At 37.9% G+C, this 22,205-nt stretch overlaps 1 protein-coding gene across 1 annotated transcript in view; it reads left to right on the top strand.

Annotated features, from left to right (window-relative positions):
* LOC127642343 (vacuolar protein sorting-associated protein 37D-like) overlaps nt 1-4,038 on the top strand; it is a 43,858-nt gene extending 39,820 nt beyond the window's left edge. The window contains exon 4 of the mRNA XM_052124957.1: nt 984-4,038. Coding sequence (XP_051980917.1) covers nt 984-1,463 — 480 coding nt within the window. The 3' untranslated portion in view covers nt 1,464-4,038. The remainder of the gene's footprint in view (nt 1-983) is intronic.
* Nucleotides 4,039-22,205: the final 18,167 nt, after the last annotated feature.

Raw genomic sequence — 22,205 nt, 5'->3', positions numbered from 1 at the left:
GAGTTTGATAACATGATTTAATTATTGAATATTGATTGCATTACCTATCAATCTTGACTGAGAGGGAGGGGTGGTGGAGACCCGGTACATTTGCAAAAACTGCATAGTTTTATTTCATGTTAATTAGTGTTTAATGGTACTTAATACACTTCAAATGAGATTTTCATCATCAGAACATGCCACATAAAAAATCAGATTAGTAGAATGTAATCAGATTAGATTACCTAAAATTGTCATCTAAACGATTACATTGCTAATTTAAATGTAATTTGTGTTATTTGTAATCAGTACCATATTACATTTCAGAAGTAATCTACCCAAAAGTGACCATTTGTCAATTCATAGAAATTAATTAACCAAAAAAGTACGTTTCTTTAATTGAAATATGAACATTGACTGAACAAGAGATCTGTAGTTGTCTTGACAAGAATTGCATCAAGGTGACATTTTGCATTTAAGTGAATGAACATACTGGATCAATTGGGTTTGTAAATTAATTTAACTTTAGATATTGAGTTGACTGTGTGTGGTTTTGCAAGATATGGCAACTTGTTTTCACCTTAAATATGAAAACTAAATATCAAATTCATAATGAAGGAAACATTACATTTTTACTCTGTAATTTGAGTTGGACAAACGTAAGCATAGGTTACTCAAAAATGGCTTGTAATTAGTTGCTTTTTTGTTTCTGAGTGAGGCCCACTTATTTTTACAGTAAGTTTAATTCTTAAGGTTATGGGGTTTGTTTTGTTCATATAAGTATGAAGTATGAGCAAAAGTAATATTGAAGCTTTTCTTATCAACCACCATTATATATGCTCATTTAGCAGAAATTAATTGGTTAGTATTATATGCTTTTATAGCTATAGTGTTTGGAACTTGATGAGTCTGAGAGGATGTTTGCATCTGCATCATGCTTGTTGTGAATCCTGCCTGACTTCCTGTCTTCTAATACCTGTTTATTTGTCATTTGACCTTCACAGGATTTGCTGGAGAGATTCATGGAGGGCCACGTCTCCCTTGAGGTATTCCTGGATTCCTTTCAAAGCCACAGGAAGACGTACCATATCCGCCGCGCTCAAGCCGAGAAGCTCCAGGAGCTAAGCCGACCCGAGAAGAAACCGAAGAAACAAAAAGAGGAGCCAAAGAGGGAGGAGGAGCTTAAAGAGTCCCGCCCCAAAGGCATTGGTGCTCACGGCCCTCCCCGTGTATTCCAGCTCCGATACGGTCTGACCCCGGCCATCCTGTTGCCCCTCTCCTCTTCTTCTGCTTCAGTCCTACCTCCTCTGGACTCACGCTCAGGCCAGTCTCAGGCCTCGGGGTCTGGGGCTCCTCACTCTTGCCCTGGGCAGCCTGTCGGGCTGAGAGTAATAGGACAGTTACCTGGCTGGCCGGTGAGACCGGTCCGATTGCAACAGTTGTACAGACCCAATCCCCATCCGTCTGAACCGCCGTGTCGATAACGGCTAGCACTGTGAATTTGGTATGAAAGCAAAGTCCGAGGTCGTCTGCCGTGTCCGCAATTTACGCAAATATCACGTGAAGCCTTCATTGAGTCAAAACTAAGTGGCTCCAAAAAGTATTTTGACACAAGTCACACTAAAAAATGTCTGAATTTCAATGCATTAGATATTAAATCAGGTGGCATCTGCGAACAAATGATGCTAGAGCTTTTCTCAGAATGAACTTTACTTAGCCATTTTTGCTATTCGTTTTAAACAACTGGTCCCAAAGAAAGTTATAAAGTAATTTGGTTTGATTTTTTTTTTTTTTTTTATCTAATTCAATGAGATTCATACATGTTTAAGTTTGGCTAAATTGTCCAAATACTTTAGGGGCCACTGAATAAAAATTATGCTGCCATGAAATCAAAAATTCATGTACCCAAAAAGGGAGGAGATCGGAAAGCCATAGAGTATTTGTTAATGTTGCTTGTCATTGTAGCTTGTTCATTTAATTCATTTGTTTTGTATTTGTGATTGTTAGGTCTGGATCTGGCAGGTGTTTAGCTGCTGTTTGTATGAGGGAAGTGGTCTGTTTCATGAGAAATAAACACTGCATTTTGACTGGAAGGTCTTTTATGGCCACTCTGAGGCTTGTGAAATGGCGCCTTTTGTAATGTTCATGGTGTTCAATAAAGTCTAATCATGATGTATATTATTAGCCAATATTTGCAGTTATGCATCTCATTGTCTGCCTCATTGGTGCTGTAGATAGATCCGGTTAGATCTTCACATAATTGTTTTTGTTCTTTTCCTGTACGACTTGAAAAATATTTTATACAAGTATACGAACACAAATGCTACACAGGCTTGATTTCATGCATTGTTGTGTTTGAAATTTGTTAGAACCTAATTTGAGTTCTCACAAGGGCCACCGTGTACTTTACAGTAGTATCTAAAATGTAGCGCTATAGTAGCTTAAACTTTCTCTTTCAATTGAACTACTCTCATGGTATAGCAACATCTAAAGAGAATCTTGTTGAGCATGTTAGTTAAAGTTAACTTTCATGTTTATAGACTCAACTGTCTGGTTCCGAAAGTAAAAATCCCTTTCGTTTTTGTTCTACAATTGTAAGTGCTTCTGTTAAAGCCATCTGTCCAGTTTAATTTTGCAATAAAATTGAATGTAAGAGCGGAAATCCTGAGGTAGATCAGCATAACCCATGAATCCTGAAGAGAAGGATCCACCAATCGGACAATCGCATTAAACCGCGGCAAACAAGGTCCACAACCGAGCCGCTCTTCCTTTGCTCTCAAACTGCTTATATATTTGTATATATCTGCAGATTTTGGAATAAAATTTAAATATATATTGTTTCTATACTTATAATCAACAAATTAAAATGATTAGTTTCATATATTTCCATAATTTTATTTATATTACGTCATTCGCAGTGCTTCATGGGGTTGAAGTTCAATCTCACACTGAAGATGGCAACTACTCAGTCTTGTATGTTTGTCTTTTTGTCCGATTTTCAAATACTTCTATGTTTTAAATTAAAGTTTGTGCTGTTGTAATTCAACTCAGGGCTGGTTAGTTTGGTTCATGGATTAAAATACTTAATATGAAAAATTTTATGAAATCTCTATACTTTATACTTTCGGATCCAAAATGGCTGAAACTGTGGTTTCAAAGAAAATTTGAAGGGAACTCTATTGCACCCTTGTGTACTGAGGTCTGTTACCACCATATTAATGCAAGAACACATATTAAGTAAGTACATGTACACGACCGGCCATTTACAATGCTTTGGCCAAGCTATCATACCCATGTTCTCGAACTTGCGTAGAGTCTGTTTCTGGCCTTCTGGTTGATCATTTATTATTTAGACAGCTGCAGCTCAAGTCTTTGAAAACCCAAGCTTAGCGAAATGCTTTGTTGTTTCAAGTTTTTCACCCTTCGCTACCGAGTCAGAAGACAAAATGTATGGACAGGTTGTTGTCTTTGACTCTGCTCGCAGATAGCAATAATTTTTCTCCAGGGTTGTGCCTTCACTCAAACTGAAGTTAAGTCTGGCTACAAATACCTCAGAAGCTACTCAAAATACCTAGGACACATCGAAATAAAAAAGGTGATCGTGCCTTTGGTGTAGCAGCGCCTAAACTTTGGAATAGTTTTCCTGAACATATTAGAGATGCCGCTAATGTGCAGGATTTTAAAAGACAACTTAAAACACATCTGTTTTCAATAGCTTTTAATCAGTGATAATTTTTTTTTTATTAAATGTGTTGCTGCCTATGTGATGCTTACTTTTAAGATTAGATCTTTTTTACCTATTGTGTTATGTGTTACAATGTAAAGCACTTTGGTCAACTTGTGTTGTTTTTTAAATGTGCTATATAAATAAAGTTGCTATTGCTATTGCTACAAATACATTTGGATTAACATAAAATACCTCTAGGTAGGAATATTCTTATACCAGCTTCAGTGAAAATTACATTACACTGTGGGATCAACTTATTTATGGAGATCCTGTTATTGAATGCCTCCTGTGGACATCAAAAGCTGTTTATTTGTTATGACAAAAGAGGGGTTTTATTTATAGGCTGCAATGTTTTGCTTTCAGTATGTGGTTGAAAATATATTAAAATCTGAGTATTCATTCTTGGAGTGGTTATGGGAAAAAAACATTATAAATTATTATTGTTTTTGCAGGTAGAGAATTTATTAGCCTTCACCTTTTTCCTGACCTAAGTGGAATTCAGCAAAAATAGTTACTTCTCCAAGTGCAGAGTAATAATTTGTCACTGTGCTTGTGCTATAACAAAAAAGTACCAAAAAGAACCATGGTACAGCCTTGGTTTGTTCCACATGGCACTATGGTAATAAGTTTTTTTTTGTTTTACATGTACCATGAAAATGTACATTGAAATGTTATGGTATTCTTTGAAGTACCTTGGAGGTAAAAACCATGACATCATTTTACCATGATGCTTTTAAGGGAGGTAACTAACAGATGTAACAAGGTCCTGGCTAACCTAGGAATATAAGGATTTTTTATTTTATTTTGATTGTACAGGCCTAGAAAAGTCATGAAATCCTAAAACGATCAGGAAACACACACACACTCCACCAATTACTCCCTCCACCACCCCTCCTCAAGTTTCCCCCAAAAATGCTAAGTAGTTTCCCCATTTCTTTTTGAAAAAATCCCTACCTCCCATCCTTCTGCTTGAGCATTCCTCAAAGGCAGCCACCCTCCCCATCTCCCTGCACCACTCTGGGAATGAGGGTGCTCCATCCGACTTCCATCCCCTCAAAATAACCTGCCTACCAATCATCACACTGGTCAAAACCCAATTTTTTATGTACTTATCCTCCAAATGTATGACCTTCCCATCTCCCAAAATACAGAGTCTAGGGCAGAATGAGATTTGAAACATGGCTGGCTTCTCCATTCTCTGATCGGCATTGCCAGCAGGTGGGTGTGTCCTTAAGACCAAGCCTATACAATTAAGAGGGGGTCCAATAGATGCGATGTAAAATCTTACATTGTATAAGGTGCATTATTTATGTTTTTTAAATCTTAGCCCATTCTCCTCCAATTCCAAATTTAAATATTTCTCCCATAATCTCTTAAGTGGTCGAGGCTCCGTCCCCCAGACTCTGAATTAGCAGGGAGTAATACACTGATGCCTAATGACCTTTTCCAAAAGCAGTGATCACCACTCCCAGAGTATCTGCTGCTTTAGGAGGGTGTGTGCTATTCCCAAAATAGTACAAAGCAAGTGGCGCAGCTGTAAATACCTAAAAAAAAACTGATATCTGGGATCCCAAAATATTGAATCAAATTTTCAAAGGATCTCAGAACATCACTCTCATATAGGTCACCAAGTGTATTAACCCCCCTCCCAATCTACTCTGACCAACAAAAAGAGGACTTATTAATGCATAGTCAGGCAACATTTAGATAAATATCTGAATTAAACACTCTGGACTCCTTTGTCTATACTGAGTGCAAATGCGAAATAACGGGGTGTAACTTAACCTCTCTGGGTAGTTTGATTGAAAGGCTTTGCAGTGGTGAGATAGGGGCTAGAACTTCCTTTTCTATACAAAACCAGGGAGGTGCTCTCACAGAACCCATTTTTTTTACGAATGACAATGCTTGCTTTGGACACAAAAATACTTTGCGACCATCTTTGGTGTCTATTTCAGTTTGGCCGGAAACTTCAGTGCAAAAGCGATCTTCCGTTGATGTAAGAGTTTCTTACATTCCTTGAACCGATCGCGTTTCTCTCTTGTCAAATTCGCAAAGTCTGGGAACAAGAAGATATTGCGATTCTTCCAAGGATGATTTCCTATGCTCTTCGCCTGTCGCAACATGACATCTCTATCGGATGTTCTCAGAAATGTGGCCAGAATTGATCAAGGCCTATTTCCCTCAACAGATCTCCGAGCCGGGACTCTGCGAGCTCACTTGATTTCTAGCTTGTGACCTGTTATGTCAAGCAGACTCGGGAAGAGCTCGTCTAGGAATTTCACCATATCTCTGCCCTCCTCATGCTTAGGAATTCCAACAATTCTGATAATATTTCTGTGGCTCCGATTCTCAAAATCTTCAAGCTTTTCAAGAATATTTTCCAAATCAACTTTGGTCACAGGCAGATTGACAGACAATTCCCTCTCTGATGACTCCAGATAATAGATACTTTTTTTCAACATCTGCAACTCTTGTAACTAACTCTAATTCTGTTTCCATGGCTGAAATCGATTAAAGTATTACAGCGAGATCCTCCAAGTCAGCAACAACCTTCGTCAGCATCACAAACATGTTGGACAATTGACACTGGATTTCTCCGGCCACGCCATACAAATGGAGTCCCCGGTCCACAGGCCCTTCAGAACTATCATCTTGAATATGTAAGTGTCTTTTAATGTCTCCAAAGCCCAAGGATTTTTAATTCTTGGCCATGTTTAGCTCAAAGATCAAATGTATCACTGGGTGTATTGAATTTCACCAGATTATGGCATGAAAATAATAATAAAAATGAGCAGAGTGTGCAGAGCTGACTCTCACACGTCTGCTTCTCGCATGGGGTCACGTGCCCCCACAATGGCTGTTTTTTCAAAAACTATTTGAAATGTGGACACAAAACACGATTGCACTGTTTTACTTTTCATCTCAGATGAGACTGAGACCAAAGAAGTCGACGGTGCTTCTGGACAGTGTTGATGTAGGGCTTCTGCTTTGCAAAGTAAATCCTTAACTTGCATCTGTGGATGCAGCAGCAAGTGGTGTTGACTGACAAAGGTTTGTGTGCCCATGTCATGATATCCATTACAGATGAATGATGTTTTTTAAGACAGTGACGTCTGAGGGATCAGAGATCACGCACATTCAGAAGTGTTTTTTGGCCTTGCCCTGAATTGGATTCAAATCTCAGGTTCCTTGAATCTTTTAACTATATTGTTCACTCTGGAGGGTGAAATGCCCAAAGTCCTTCCAATTCGGCTTTGGAGAGCATTGTTCTCAAAGTGCTGGATTATTTGCAGATGCATCTGTTGGCATATTGGCCTCGACCCATCCTTACTCTTGAAGAACTAGACTTTTTATTTTTAGACTACTTATCCACTATAACAAAATTTCCTCACCTGTTTAACATTTTCTTTTTCACTTCCCCTTGTTATTTCAACTTGTCATATTGTTATGAGTCCTTAATTGATCCTGTCCCCACTTTTTTGGAATGTGTTACGGGCATCAATTTAAGAAGAAATATTTGTCTTTATAAAGCAATGCAGTTGATTAGGTAAAAAACAAAGTACATTTACACTGCTTTTGTTTGAATACAAGTCAAAGTACATTTTCAAACCAATCCTTTTTGTTTTTAATGACATTTTGCTCCAACTTTTTTTTAGAAATAGGGATGTACAACATGGGCCTAAATTGTCATTTTTTCTAAATCAGACCCTATGTTTTCCTATTGCCACAGTGAATCCCAGCCTTGTAATGACCAAGTTCTCAGGTCAAGTATTAGAGGGATGTGCACCAAATAAAAACATCAAAGCATTTCAGCAAATTTTTTAGGCGAACTACACAAAGCTTTTTCGCCCAGTAACCATAAATTAAGATACAGCACATGTACAAATGAGACACTCTGATCTTTTCTGCAAAATGTATGACATCACTGTGCAAGAATTATCATGAAGCCTAGAGGAGAAACATTACGAAACACCTGAAATCTCTTCTCCCCATCTACGACCCTTGCCAGACGTCTCATCACAGTGACAGCATAGGTTCACGAGGTCAAACAAAGTCCACATCTGTCAGATCTGTCACATCTAGCAGGAAGGTGACCTTGAACGGGACAGCTGTGATCCATTCCCCCTCCACACAGAGCCTCAAATCCTGATACTCCAATATATCTTAATTTTCTTTCCACAACACTTGCTCTTGACTTCACAAGTGATGGCCCAAGGGAAAGATTCGACTTTTAAAAGTGTGGGTTCTTTTATCAGACTCCAGGGTTTAAGTTCAAAGGTTTAAGTGTGTACTGAATTTACTTGTTCTAGAATGTGCTATTATGGGACTGGATGAGTGTTTTTGATTATAGAGGCAGAAGAAATGTTGTCAAAACAGAGCTGGGAACATGTTCTCTGTTCTACACTGATTTCATTCAGTGGATTTCCATGGTGCAGATATCAATTGAGTGTCATCATAACAAATGCTCAATATTTTCTTTCAGAAAACTGAAATAAAGTATACTAAAAGTACAGTGGCCCCCAAAAAGTATGAGCCACACCTACACATGTTTGAATGTCATTGCATTAGACAAACAAAGAATCAAACCAAGTGGCATTTATTTGAAAGAATTAATAGCACAAGCACACTTTTAAAACAAAACTTTTCACAAAAACTGGTTTTTAAGGTTTTAAATGATTAAGCAATAAATATGCTATTCAAAATTAAGACATATTTGCACACTTTCTGGTTGACTTGCCTTTCAATCACACAGTATGTTGGGTACCTAGCCTGATTTCACAGCTTGCTTTTCATGGAAAGGATGGACAATTTCTCATGAATCATCAAATGAACGTAAAACAGTTTGCTCTCAGGCTAGCTGATATGTGGTACATTTCAATAACATCGTCTTTACATAACAAATAAGTCCTCAGTGCATCATGCCATTGGATTATGGCTGAATGGACACTGAACTGCCTATAACTCAGGGCCATCAGCACTTTCCCATCAGGGCAATTTCCCATCCCCCAATTTTCAAATTTGTGGTTGTCTGTTATGGGATTTTCAATGGTCAATTCTTAAGCTATTACATTTGATCCAAACATGCTGAGAAAAACACATAGTATTGTTTACAGGGCTATGCAAAGTGAAAGTCAAGACTAAATGACGCCAACACATCTGGTGTGCATTCAAACAACTATTTTGGGGGAAGCGTAATCTTGTCCCTAACCATTCTGTAATCTTGTGCAAACCCTTAAACCCAGCCAAGAGCAGTCTCAATGCTTTGAGTCTTTGTTGCAGATTGCAGTCTTTTAAGGTTGTTGCCTGAATGGATGTCTATTTTCCTTCTGTCCTCAACAGTACAAAGAAAGGGCTATGACCTTCTGTTGTTCTCAGCCTGTGTCCCTGCTGCAGGCTGTTTGTGTTGGTCAAATGAACCATGGTACACTGGGAAGGCTCATCAGGGCTTAGCTTTTTTTTTGGATGGGTTGATCCCAAGATTTAGTCCTGAGGAAGAAACTAAGGCCTTAAGGAAGACTCCAAGTCACAAGAGATGATTTTGTATCTTGGCAGTGCTGTAGAGAAAACTGCCTTTGATTAAAAACTCTACAAACACTTCCATGTTATGTAAATTACATTTCTCTAGGGCTGAATTTTACTTAAATAAATAAATTTATACTAATAATAATTTTAGAAAGCAATGTATGGCTTATTGAATCTTCAAACATGATTTCTTATCACTTGATAGTCTTAATACTTAATAACAGCATAGCATTGTGCAGAGCTAATCAAGATTAATTAAAGGACTTCTTACTCTAAATTGAAAATGATTGAATGACCGTAACACAGTTTCTGTGAGTTGGGGTGCAAAGTTATTTATTAGTAAGATGGAAAACAAAATAGTTTAAAAGGTACTGGATTGATATGAGGACTTCAGAGGAAGAACTAATCCTTGGATTTACCAAAGTTTGTCAGGTTTGTGGCATTGAATCCTTGAAAGGTATTATGTGGCATACAAATAAACTATACAGTATGTTCAAGTAGAACCATGTTTCATTTTGTGTTCCGAATTGTCTTTTGAGAAATAACACACTGAGCTCACTGTGAATTCAGTGACAGTTGGTCAAAAGTTCTTCATCTGAAATCGTTCGGTGGTTACTGAAATGTAAAGCACTGCCCCCAGTGGCCAAAGTTGTAAGTTTTGTTGAACGTATGGGCAAGTTGCTTTCATTGTAATTGATGCAATACAGTCAACACCATACAAACCCTTAACCTAACAGTTAATGGAGTAAAAATGTGTGCTGTCAGTCAATTAAAATAATTAATGGCAATAAATCACATAGTTTTTCATCGTCAATAACGATTAATCAGAGATTTCAAAAGTGCTTAAATTTGACTCTATACATTCTACTTTTCCTGTAAAAATGCATTTAGTTACTTCTTAAAAAATAAAAAAAACAATATGTAACAATAATATTTTAATAACATTTTCCAAACAACATAATCCACAACATAAAGATAGAAATGCAATAAAATAGCACCACTTCAATTAAAATTCAATGAAAGTCTATTTAGGAGGTTGACTAATTGAAAGAACTCCCCTAGATTGTGTATTCATTGCATTAGGCATTAATTATCTTAAACTCACATCCACAATATTAATCATAACAATACACTTTGCTACAGCAATTGTGAAGTCGCATTCACATGATTCAGGCTTTTTTGTACTCCACATGTAAATCACTTGCATAGAATGTGTTGTTTTGCTTCTAGCCCTGACACCATGCATGCAAATGAAACTTTTTCCAAATTGTCCGGTAAGACGGAAGTGCAACACGGCCCCGGGAAATGCTGACGCTTCACTCCAGTCAGTCATTTGAATGCAGCTTGTCCCATTGGGGATTGTTTTGTATGGTTAAAAAAATATGGTTAAAAGGTTCTTTCTCCATCTCTTGATCATAGACGCAGAATCACTGTTGTGTGTTTGTTTGTTTGTGGTGTGTGTTAACAGTATAATGTCCCCTGACACAACGCAAAGGTTCTGCCCTATTCCAACCAGTGTTCAGCACTCACACAGAGCTGTAGGAGGTGTCAAATTGGTAAATGCGTTAATCGCAATTAAGAAAAATGAATGCATTAAGTGTTTAAAATTAATCGCATGCGTTAATGTGTTATTTTTTAACAGCTAAAGTAAACATTTTATCTTAGTGGAAAAACTTAGCCTCTGAATCATGCTCAACATTGAATATGTGAACATGATATCTTCCTGGCTTGGCTAAGGTTATTCACACAATGCGTTATCTGTAGCACCACAGAAAAAGCTGCACTAATTCGAATTGATTCAAATATGTCTAATGGGAGATGGTACTTATCAGTAAATCTGAATGGGGTCTATGTCAGGGTACTGGAAAATTCAGTAAAGCATGTTGAGTACCTGTTTGATCATTCCGGAAATAAAAAAAGTCTCTTTAAGGCATGACAGGTCACTCAGTGGCTCAAGTCGCCCAAAAAACACTAGTCCAGCTACTGTGCATGCACCTTCTCAAGTAACAGACAGGCTAATTGATGATTGATAAGGCGGGACTTCCATTCATAAAGCCGCCATGTTTAATGTTCTCATTTCTCCCTTCTATTATTGTGGTATCAATTATTTCAGATAACCCCTTCCTTAAATGGCACATAAAAACTAAATGATTGATCATTTTACAAATCAGTTACATATAGTTTCATGTAGACACTCTTTTCCTGTCTATGTAGGCTGTTCTAAGAGGACCAGACCCTACGCTGATTGTCAAAAGCCTGGCTCTGCAAGACTAGCTGAAAGCTAATGAGAAAATGGGGAGGGGAATGATTGATTGTACAGCCTCTATACATTCCTCACTGCTTTTATCAACAAGCACAAGGCTGCAAATTGAGTGAAAGAATGATAGAGACAATGGGGAAGGCAAGTAATTTATCTCAAACCACTGAGCCATATCAGATATTATAGAAGCAGTCAAACCCATGGTAATATCTCTGTTTAGAAGACATTTTGGGTGCTTGATTGGCCTTATCCTCTGTCCTATATGATAAACCACCATCTTGCACACTCATCCATGCTAGCCATACACATGATGTGCATAGCATAAGCGATCTGCTGTCTCCTTGTATTAGCATGTTGCATGAGTCTATGAGTGAGATTCTATAGAGTAAACTGCACATATTACCCCAGAGATACTGTAGCTTACCACAGACTGGCAGTGACAAGCTAGTCCCAAAACATTCACAGTTTTAATCATAGACAAAGTGCATACTAAATGCTGCTTCAGGCTATTAAGATGTGCAAGGGCATTAATAAATCAAGCCTGTGTGTACTCAACCAGCTCAGACAGGATTCAACATATAGTAACACTTACACACACAAAATAAATGCACGTTTAAAGCAGACTCATATAGCTGCAGGAAATAGTATGTGAATTCTTGTATTTACCTGGATTTCTGCAAAAATTGGTAATACATTTGATCTAGCCTTAAAACAATAGACAAACAGTGTACATTAATGGTACAATCAGCAATTACCGTAATTTCCGGACTATAAGCCGCAACTTTTTTCCCACGCCTTGAACCTCGCGGCTTATACAATGACGCGGCTAATATATGGATTTTTCCCGCTTTCAAATTTTATAAAAAAAAAAAAAAAAAAAACATTCTGTGACGTGCTCAGTTTTTTGGCGGCGTGAAGCTTTCATTAGACCAATGAAATTGCCGAACGGGTTAAGGTCAAAACAACTTTTTTTATTTACTGTTTAGATTAAATCGAGCGCGCTCAAACTTCCCATCATTCTGATTACGGTAGTAATTTTGTCACTCTCACCATGGCAAAGACATGGAGAAATGCATATGATGCAGCTTTCAAGTTGAAGGCGATTGATCTGGCTGCTGCACGGGAGCTTGGTCTTAATGAGTCGATGATAAGACGCTGGAAACAGCAGCGTGAGGAATTGACTCTGAGGCTATACTCCGACACCGAAGGACATGACTTCAGTGGTTTCAGTGCACAGGACGAGGAAGATAGTGACCAATGACTTGGTAGGCTACTGTTTACTACAAATGTTTTATTACAAGCCGTGTGTGGCAGCGGGGGCGTGGTCAAGCGCCCGTCCGGGAAAGAAAAGCTGTAAGGGCGCTTACACCTGCGCTAAATTATGTCTAACACCGGTGTCTAATTTCAAGTGCCCTACTTCACGTGTCCTTCTTGGGAAAACTGTCACACGGGCACCAGTGTGACAGTTTTCAGCAGGTCACTTGACGTTCCAAGTAAGGCTTTTAATGGCCACAGCAATGTTTACAATCAATTTTATAAAGTTTCTCAATTCTTCTATGCGCCAACACTAGACTGACGTGTGTCACTTTCTCAGCTCTGTGGCTGCTGCCTTTTTATGCCGCTCTCCCCATGCTTACTGAAATTAGACACCGGTGTTAGACATAATTTAGTTCAGGTGTAAGCGCCCTTACCACTTTTCTCTCCCGGACGGGCGCCCCCGCTGCCACACCGTGTTTCGTTAAAGCCTGAGTAAAGTTCATTTGTTTCAATGTACCGGTAGGCACCTGCGGCTTATAGACAGGTGCGGCTTATTTATGTTCAAAATAATATTTTATTTAAAAATCAGTGGGTGCGGCTTATATTCATGTGCGCTCAATAGTCCGGAAATTACGGTAGACTTTAAACGCAGCATTGAGTAAACTCGGAATGACACTCAACGATTACAATATAAGCAGAAACATACTTGTATATTGTTTAGCATATACCGTTTACTATACACAGTCATAGCCATTCTGTAGGAGCATGCACACCTATATAGACAAAAACACATACAGTATGTGCGCAAACATACTACTAAGCACAAATGTGTTTACCCCTATAGGGATCACAGTTGTGTGCCTGAATGCATGGCTGACTATATGGCTATGCTGCTTTGTTAGGAACTGTATACGCACATGTAATGCATTTATTTTCCTTCAAATTTTCGTGATACTGTTTTCTGTGAGGAATTGCCTTATGTTATCTTGTATTTATGATAGGATTTATAATTGTTTTTTTATAGAGTTAATTAACCAATTAATCGGCACCGATAACGATTTCTGGAACTATCGGTTATCGTCAAAAATCCACACCGATAATTTTCCCCCGTTGCGTCCTATTCTGGAAATGGTGCGCTGTCATTATACAGTATGAGAGGTCTGAATCTTATAGAAGCGTTAAAAAAACAGACATTGCAATTCACTAGTTTGCCCTAGTTTCACATTAAATACCCCTATCCAGATGTGAAGTGATCAGCCACTTGGAGATGTGCAATAGCTCTGCGAATCACAAAAGGCAGATATATAAGATGAACGCGCAGCATCTGTGAAAGGCGCTGCTCTGTTTACACACACAAACACATGGCTATTTTTAGCCTTCATGAGGTGCACAATATTCGAGCACTACTCACGATCAACATCTCAGATGTAGATGCTCCAAAGTTCGGATCACTTATAATATGCATTTAGAATGGCACCGGATGTGCATTTTACCAGAATTTGAATAAGAGGCGAATTAAACTACTGTGAACTTGCCTACAAACAGACACATACAGGACTTCCATTTTGAATGGAATGTCAAAATAAAAGCGTGAGGGTTTAAAAAGTGCACGACTTAAATATGTTATGTTAATACTGTTTTATTCAAATGTAAAAGTCAATAATAATAATATTAATAACTATTTATTATTATTGTCATCATTAGTATTTGTTTACAATTCATAGCAATATTTAAGTTGAATGGGTTCCAAAAAATAACCGTGTGAATGAAATTGGACTGATGTCTTACAACTAAATTGAAAAAAACAAAAAAAAGAGATCTGAATCCTTTAAAGTCCAGATGTAATTTGATTTTTTTTTTTGAAAAAATAAAAATAAAAAATAAAACACTGGTTTCTTTTCTACTGAAGACTTGAAGACTGGAATTACTGTTAATTTTGCTGCAACATTATCCAGTAAACAAAGTTTTTCTTAATAAGCTATACACTTATATTGAAATAATGTTTAGAGGTTTGTGTTTCTTTACATATTAAATAGTACTTCTAATTATTTCCACACAATAATGTAAAGATATTATAAACTGATTATGCAAAAAACAACACTGGTATCGGCTTGGGATCGGTATCGGCCGATACTGAGATTTCCGATGTCGGATCGGTAGAGAAAAATTGGTATCGGTTCATCTCTACTTTAAATGTTGTTTTTTCATTCAGTATCAATTTGAAAAACTATCGGCCGATTAATCGTTATCGGCTTGTCTTCCCAACTTAGTTATTGGTATCTGCAGAATCATATATCGGTCGATCTCTAGGTTTGTACATGTTTTGGATTCGATGCCTTTTACTTCCTAGTTCCTGTTTCTAGTCATATGTCTTAGTCGAGTGGTTTCCTGTTTCCCTCATGTTTCATATGTCTTGATCTTATTGGTCTTTATTTTACTGGTCTTGTTATCGGTTCAGCTCTGTCATTGGTCAACCTGTTATTAGTTCTGTCTTGTCAATGGATGTCTTGTTATGTTGTTACCTTTTGGTTTATATTCATAGCCCTCATGTTCTTGGTCGAGTATTGTGAAATGTAATCATGTTGGTGTTCTTGCGTCTAGTTCACAGTTTTGTCAGGTCAGAGTCAAATCTTACTACCTTCATGTTTTTGGATCTCACCTGATGTAATTAAACTGCACTTGAGTTCTACACCATCTTTGTCATAGTTTTTGTCTGTTGCCTGCACATCGTTACAGCAATTCAAATTCCAACTTGTAAATTGAAAGGGAGCCAATTCTTAAGTTATGTATTCTTTCCTACCCTGGTGTGTAGGTGATGGTTCAGCGCACAGCAGATATTCATCAAAAAAGGGGGTTTGCTTCTTGTGTTGTGACTGATGCTAATCTATGCTTAGGCATCTTAAAAGCTGTATCCGCAAAGCAACCAGCATTGTGGATGACCCCACACACCCCTCACACAAACTCTTTACCCTCCTCCTGTCTGGCAAGAGGTACCGAAGCATTCGGGCCCTCACGGCCAGACTGTGTAACAGCTTCTTCCCCCAAGCCATCAGACTCCTCAATACTCAGAGACTGGTTTGACACACACGTGTCCTGAGTTGCACTTTAATTACTGTCACTTTATAACTGTCTGCTACCTCAATAACTGCTATGTGCATAGAACATTATCTCATAGTATGTTATGTTTACATTTTAGAAACTGTCATCTTTTTGCACTACTGAGTACTGGTCGGCGCTGCACTGTCTATTGTCCTGTTCATTGTCAGTAATTTGTTGTACTGTCCTGTACTTTTTGCACGTTTGCACGTGCACTTTATATAGGTATATAGGTAGTTTATATAGGTATTTTATTTCGTTGTGTAGTTTCATGTGGTCCTATGTTGGTCCTTTGTTGTTTTATGTAGCACCATGGTCCTGGAGGAACATTGTCTCGTTTTGCTGTGTACTGTACTAACTGTATATGGTTGAAACGACAATAAAAACCACTTGACTTGACTTGACTTGAAAAGCATATTCTTTATTTCAGAAAATTTAAGTATTCATTGTCCTTTCAAAATATAGTCACAGGTAGGACAGCAAGTATGTTCAAACACCATCTTGCTTCATGCATGCTTGAAGAATTGCCCATCACAAACTGTCTTGATTATCAGAAAATCAACTGTATTTTGTGGATGTGATATGGTGGGTCAAATCTCACAATCAAATTCCAGTGGAGATGTAATATTATGTGATATGACTGACTTGTGATGAATGTGTTGATTCGACTGTGTGCTGATAACTAAACAAAACCGCACATATATGCTGAGCTATTGTGTCTCAAAAGCATATAATGAGAATATAATAATGGTAGTAGCATGTGAACTAGTGCATTTAACATCACATACCTCTGGAATTGAATCAATGTACTTTGCAACTAATTTACTTAACCAGGCAAAACAAGAACATGCCCCTTTCTGTTTTTAAGCTTGCCTGACATTTCTTATTTAATTCGTTTTTTCTTTCAAATAAAAGTCTTTGTGAGGCATCTCATCGCTGATAAGACTTTACATACATGTAGTTATGTCAAAACCTGTTAGTGCTTAAATGCTCAAAAGTGGTGGGTCACATGGTTAGTATGTGTTCATTGTTTTTCAGCCTATTGGGTTACCCAAAAGCTTTCCTGAATAGCCATTTCCGAATGAAGGCATTCAAAAAGCAAGGGACTATATTGTGGTGGGTTATAAATGATCTGGAAGGTGAACATGGTATTGCAGATATTGTATAAAATATAACATTTTATTCAAGCAAGGAAAAATATACTTGTGAAACAGAGATTATATGCATATATATTTAATATACAGTCAGTTAGGGTAATTTGGGGCATTTTTACACTTTAGACTTCTGAAATTTTCTGTGTGAACACTTTAGACCAACAATTGAGACTTTGACAATCCAGCTAGCTAGAGGATAATAACATAGACTTGCTCGTCATGGAGCATCATCATTTAGGTGTCCCACATTACCTGATGTCCCAGATTACCTATTGACTACATATTAAACTGATATCATATGTACAAATGTTAGCATGGTCGCAGTCGGTGGAAGAACTTAATTTAGAAAATTTGTACAGACTCTGCAAATGTTCTGATCACTTTAACATCATTGAGGTATGAAATATACTCTACAGCCATGGCAAAAAGTATTGGCAGTGACATAAATTTTGTGTTTCGCAAAGTTTTCTGCTTCAGTTGTTGTGGTGTTGATTCACATTGTTTCTAGATTATTGTGAAGAGTGATCAGATATATTTAACATAATTGCAAAAAGCTTAATTGATCAAAAAAATTAACTGTATCACAAAAACCCAAATTTCACAGTTTTTTAGCCCTGGCACAAATGACCAGCTAACATAATTTCACTAATCATATACGTAGCAGCACCTGGGAAAGTGTGAACGAGTACTAGTCAGGTGAAATCACTCTATCATTCTGATTGGATTATAACAGCAGACTGATTGCTATAAAAGGAGGGAATAAGTGCTTCCAATCATTGTGTTCTTGTTCGCAATGGTTATCTCTAAAGAAAGACGTGCAGCCATCATCGATTTGCATCAAAATGGTCTCACATGCAAAGAAATTGCTGCAAAGAATATTGCACCTGAAAGAACCATTTACCGGATCATCAAGAACTTCAAGAAGAGAGGTTCAGCTGCAGTGAAGAAAGCTTCAGGACGTCCCAGAGCATCAAGCAAGCACCAGGACCGTCTCCTCCTGAGGAGTCAGCTACGGAATCGTGTCGCCACCAGTGCAGAACTTGCTCAATATTGGCAGCAGGTTGGTGTGAGTGTTTCTGCACGCACAGTGAGGCGAAGACTTTTGGACAATGGCCTGGTGTCAAGAAGTGCAGCAAAGAAGCCACTTCTCTCCAAGAAAAACATCAAGGACAGACTGAAATTCTGCAGGAAGTACAAGGATTAGACAGCATTAGGATGGTACAAACTGATGAAGCCCCCTTCCGACTGCTTGGGACATCTTGAAAATCGATAGTCCGGAGAAGAAAAGGTGAACACTACCATGAGTGTCATGCCAACAGTGAAGCATCCTGAGACCATCCATGTGTGGGGTTGCTTTTCATCCAAGGGAGTGGGCTCTCTCACAATTCTGCCCAAAAACACTGCCATGAATAAAGAATGGTATCAAAACGTCCTGCAAGAGCAACTTTTCCCAGTGATCCAGGAGTAATTTGGTGGTGATCCGTGCATTTTCCAGCATGATGGAACACCATGTCACAAGGCAAGAGTGATAATGAAGTGGCTCGGAGATCATTACATTGAAATTTTGGATCCGTGGCCAGGCAACTTCCTGGATATTAATCCCATAGAGAACCTGTGGTCAATCCTCAAAAGGCAAGTGGACAAGCAGAAGCCCACAAATTGTGATCAACTCCAAGCACTAATAAGGGAAGAATGGATCGCCATCAGTCAGGATTTGGCCCAGAAGCTGATATCCAGCATGCCAGAGTGAATTGCAGAGGTTATGAAGAACAAGGGTCAACACTGTAAATATTGACTCTTTGGATATATTGAATGTTTTTGCCAATAAAAGCCTTTAAAACTTGTGAAATGCTTATAATTGTTTTCCAGTATACCATAGAAACATGTGAAAAGATAATCTACAAATACTGAAACAGCAAATTTTGCAAAACACAAAAATGATGTCACTGCCAATACTTTTGGCCAAGGCTGTATGTTTTGTTGTATAGACCAAGACTTGTTGGATGTGGGATTGTGTGTGGGCTGTCTAAACATACAGTATATGGCTGGCAGGCAATGAAATTGCTGATGATCTTGCCCTGCCTGTATGCAGGACGGGACAGATGTTGAGGAAGGGTGAGGTGAGGTCTATATAAAGAAGACCATCCTGTTTAAATGGTAACTTATCTGGGATAAAAACAAAAAGACTCTTTCTATAGTGATGTGAAAAAGTATTTGCCCCCTTCCTGATTTATTCTATTTGTGTTTATTTTTCATACTAAATTGTTTTAGATCTTCAAGCAAGATATAGCATAAATCAAAGGCAACCGGAGTAAACACAAAATACAGTTTTCAAAAATATATATTTTTTTATTGAAGCAAAAAAAGATATCCAACACAAATATAACCCATGTGAAAAATGAACTGCCCCCTTAAACTTAATAGCTGGATGTGCCACCTTTAGCAGTAACGACTGCAACCAAACGTTTCCAATAACTGGAGATCAGTCTTTCACAATGCTGTGGTGGAAATTTGGCCCACTCTTCTTAGCAGAACTGCTTTAGTTCAGCCACATTGGAGGGTTTTCAAGCATAAACTGCCCGTAAGGTCCTGGCACAGCATCTCAATCTGGTTCAAGTAAGGACCTTGTCTTGGCCACTCCAAAACTTTAATTTAGCTTCTTTTGAGCCATTTAGAGGTGAACTTACTCTTTATGCTTATTCATTGTCTTGCTGCATAATCCAGTTGCGTTTGAGCTTGAACTCACAGAATGATGACCGGACGTTCTCCTTTTGGATTTTCTGGTAGAGAGCAGAATTCATGTTTCCCTCAATTATTGCAAGTCCCCCTGGCCCTGAAGCAGCAAAGCATTCCCACACTACCATCACACCACCACCACGTGCCTAACCGTAGGCATTCTGTGGAATTCTGTGTTTGATTTACACCAGAAGTAACAGGACCCCTGTCTTCCAAACAGTTCCACTTTCGACTCACTAGTCCACAGAACATTCTCCCAAAAGAGGATCATCAAGCTGTGTTTTGGCAAAATTCCAACGAGCCTTAATGTTCTTCTGGTTTAATAGTAGTTTTTGCCTCGCCACTCTTTCATACAGTGGCGGAGCTAGGGGGTGGCCAGGGGGGGCCGTGGTGACCCCATTGGCCACCCCACTCGCAATTGCTGTTTTAGTGGTTTTTTGTCATTTTTTGGCACAATTTAGTTCTTTAGAGGTGAAAGCATCTCTGTACCAATGTACAAGCTTAACAAGTGTGCACACGAAGGTCGCCAAACCTCTCTATCCTGTATCCACTCATACACCCCACCCCCACAGTCTGATGATATGAAAACACGAACATAGACTGATCGCTTGCCCCTGACTGGCCACCCTTTTGAAAAACTCCTGGCTCCGCCCCAGCTTCCATGGATGGTATTTTTGACCAGTGTCTTTCCTGGATGAGTCGTTGCTGTGCTCTTGGGGGAATTTTGGAAGGTAGGCCACTTCTGGGAAGGTTCACTACTGTGCCAAGTTTTCTCCATTTGGAGATAATGGGGTGTCATTATTTTTTTGGAGTCCCAGAGCCTTTGAAATAGCTTTGCACCCTTCCCAGACTTATGAATTTCAATCGCCTTGTTCCTCATTATTATTTCTGGAATTTCTTTCGGCCTTGGCATATTGTGCTACTGGGTGAAACCTTTTAACCAACTTCATACTGATGAAAAAAGTTATATTTAAGTGTTGATTTGATTGAACAGGACTGGCAGTAATCAGGCCTGAGTGTTTCTGGTCCAGCTCAAACCCATTTTGAATGTAATTTCATACATTTGGGGATTTGGTAACTAAGGGGGGAAAATACTTTTTCGTACAGGCCCAGTTGGAATTGGACTTTTTTGCTTCAGTAATTAACATTATCCTTAAAAACAGTATTTTGTGTTTACTCAGATTGCCTTTGATTTATGTTAGATTTTGTTTGTATTTTTGAAACAATTTAGCATGAGAAATACACAGTAACAGAAGAAATCAGGATGGGGCAAATACTTTTTCACAGCACTGTATATTAAATTATATAATAAATAATATGTTATGATATATAATGTTCTTTTGTATGAACAGTATGATGAAGAAGGAAAAGAATGAACTGCACATTTAAATGGGGCTTTATTTGGGATGTATAAATGTGGGGGTAATGTTGGTAAGATTTGGTTATTCTATTATTCTAGGGGTGTAAAAGGTAAAGAGAAACTATACTAAATTTAAACTATGGGTACTGTGTTAAAATTGTACTCAATGAGAGGTACACTCTGTCATTCATTTTTAACTTGTCATATTGGTCTTTCAGTGACATCTAGTGGTGTGGATGCAGCATCATTCAAACGCAAGAGTTTTCAGTTACTGATGACATTGTAGGAATTCAATATTCACAGTCAGCCATGATTAATTGCATGAGTGAAAGTTTCCAATAATAGGGCGGTTAATAATAATAATAATAATAATAATAATAATAATAATAAAGGTAGTGTTCAGCTGGTCACGTGATTCTAACATGGCAGCCCCCATGAAGGGACCCTCTCCATGTGGAATGAAACTGCTTTTATAAGGTTACTGATATGACTGGAGTGTTTATCTAATATGAATACTCATGATTATATTCACATGTTTTTTTTTAAAAACTTTTTAAATGAGGAAAAATTACTAAGCGCACCTTTAAAAGTTGTTGAAATGGTTGAACAATTTTAAAATCTTGGATTGATCATAGATAACTATTTGATTTGAGGCAATGCAAAGACTGTACATTATAAGGAAGCTGAATAGCCTAACATTAGATAAGATGTTCTTGAAATAGTCTATAGAAGTTTTGTGGAGAGTCTCCTGAGGTACAACATTACATGCTGGTATGGAAATCCAGGGGTCAGAAACAAAAAAAAGAGATATTTTATTCCATATTAAATCATTTTATTGAACAATTAATTGCGTATTGGTTATCTGAGGTTTTTATTCAAAGGTTTTATAGGTTTTTATAGTTTTTTTTTTATTATTAGCAGTAATTTTTATGCAATCCAATTGTTATTTACTTAGTGGAATTTACTGCTTTTTAATGCACATGGTATATCGAATCTTATTTATTTTATTTGAATGTGGTGGCAGAGTACTGAGTGTGAATGTTTGCATGTTTTCATATTGTCTTATATGTTATTCCATCTTGTGAAGGACAAAATACACATTTCCATGAGAAT

Source organism: Xyrauchen texanus, chromosome 4 (assembly GCF_025860055.1).
Source record: "Xyrauchen texanus isolate HMW12.3.18 chromosome 4, RBS_HiC_50CHRs, whole genome shotgun sequence".
NCBI lineage: Eukaryota > Metazoa > Chordata > Actinopteri > Cypriniformes > Catostomidae > Xyrauchen > Xyrauchen texanus.
The sequence above is the reverse complement of the archived record's forward strand: the minus strand, read 5'-3'. Positions and strand labels throughout refer to the sequence as shown.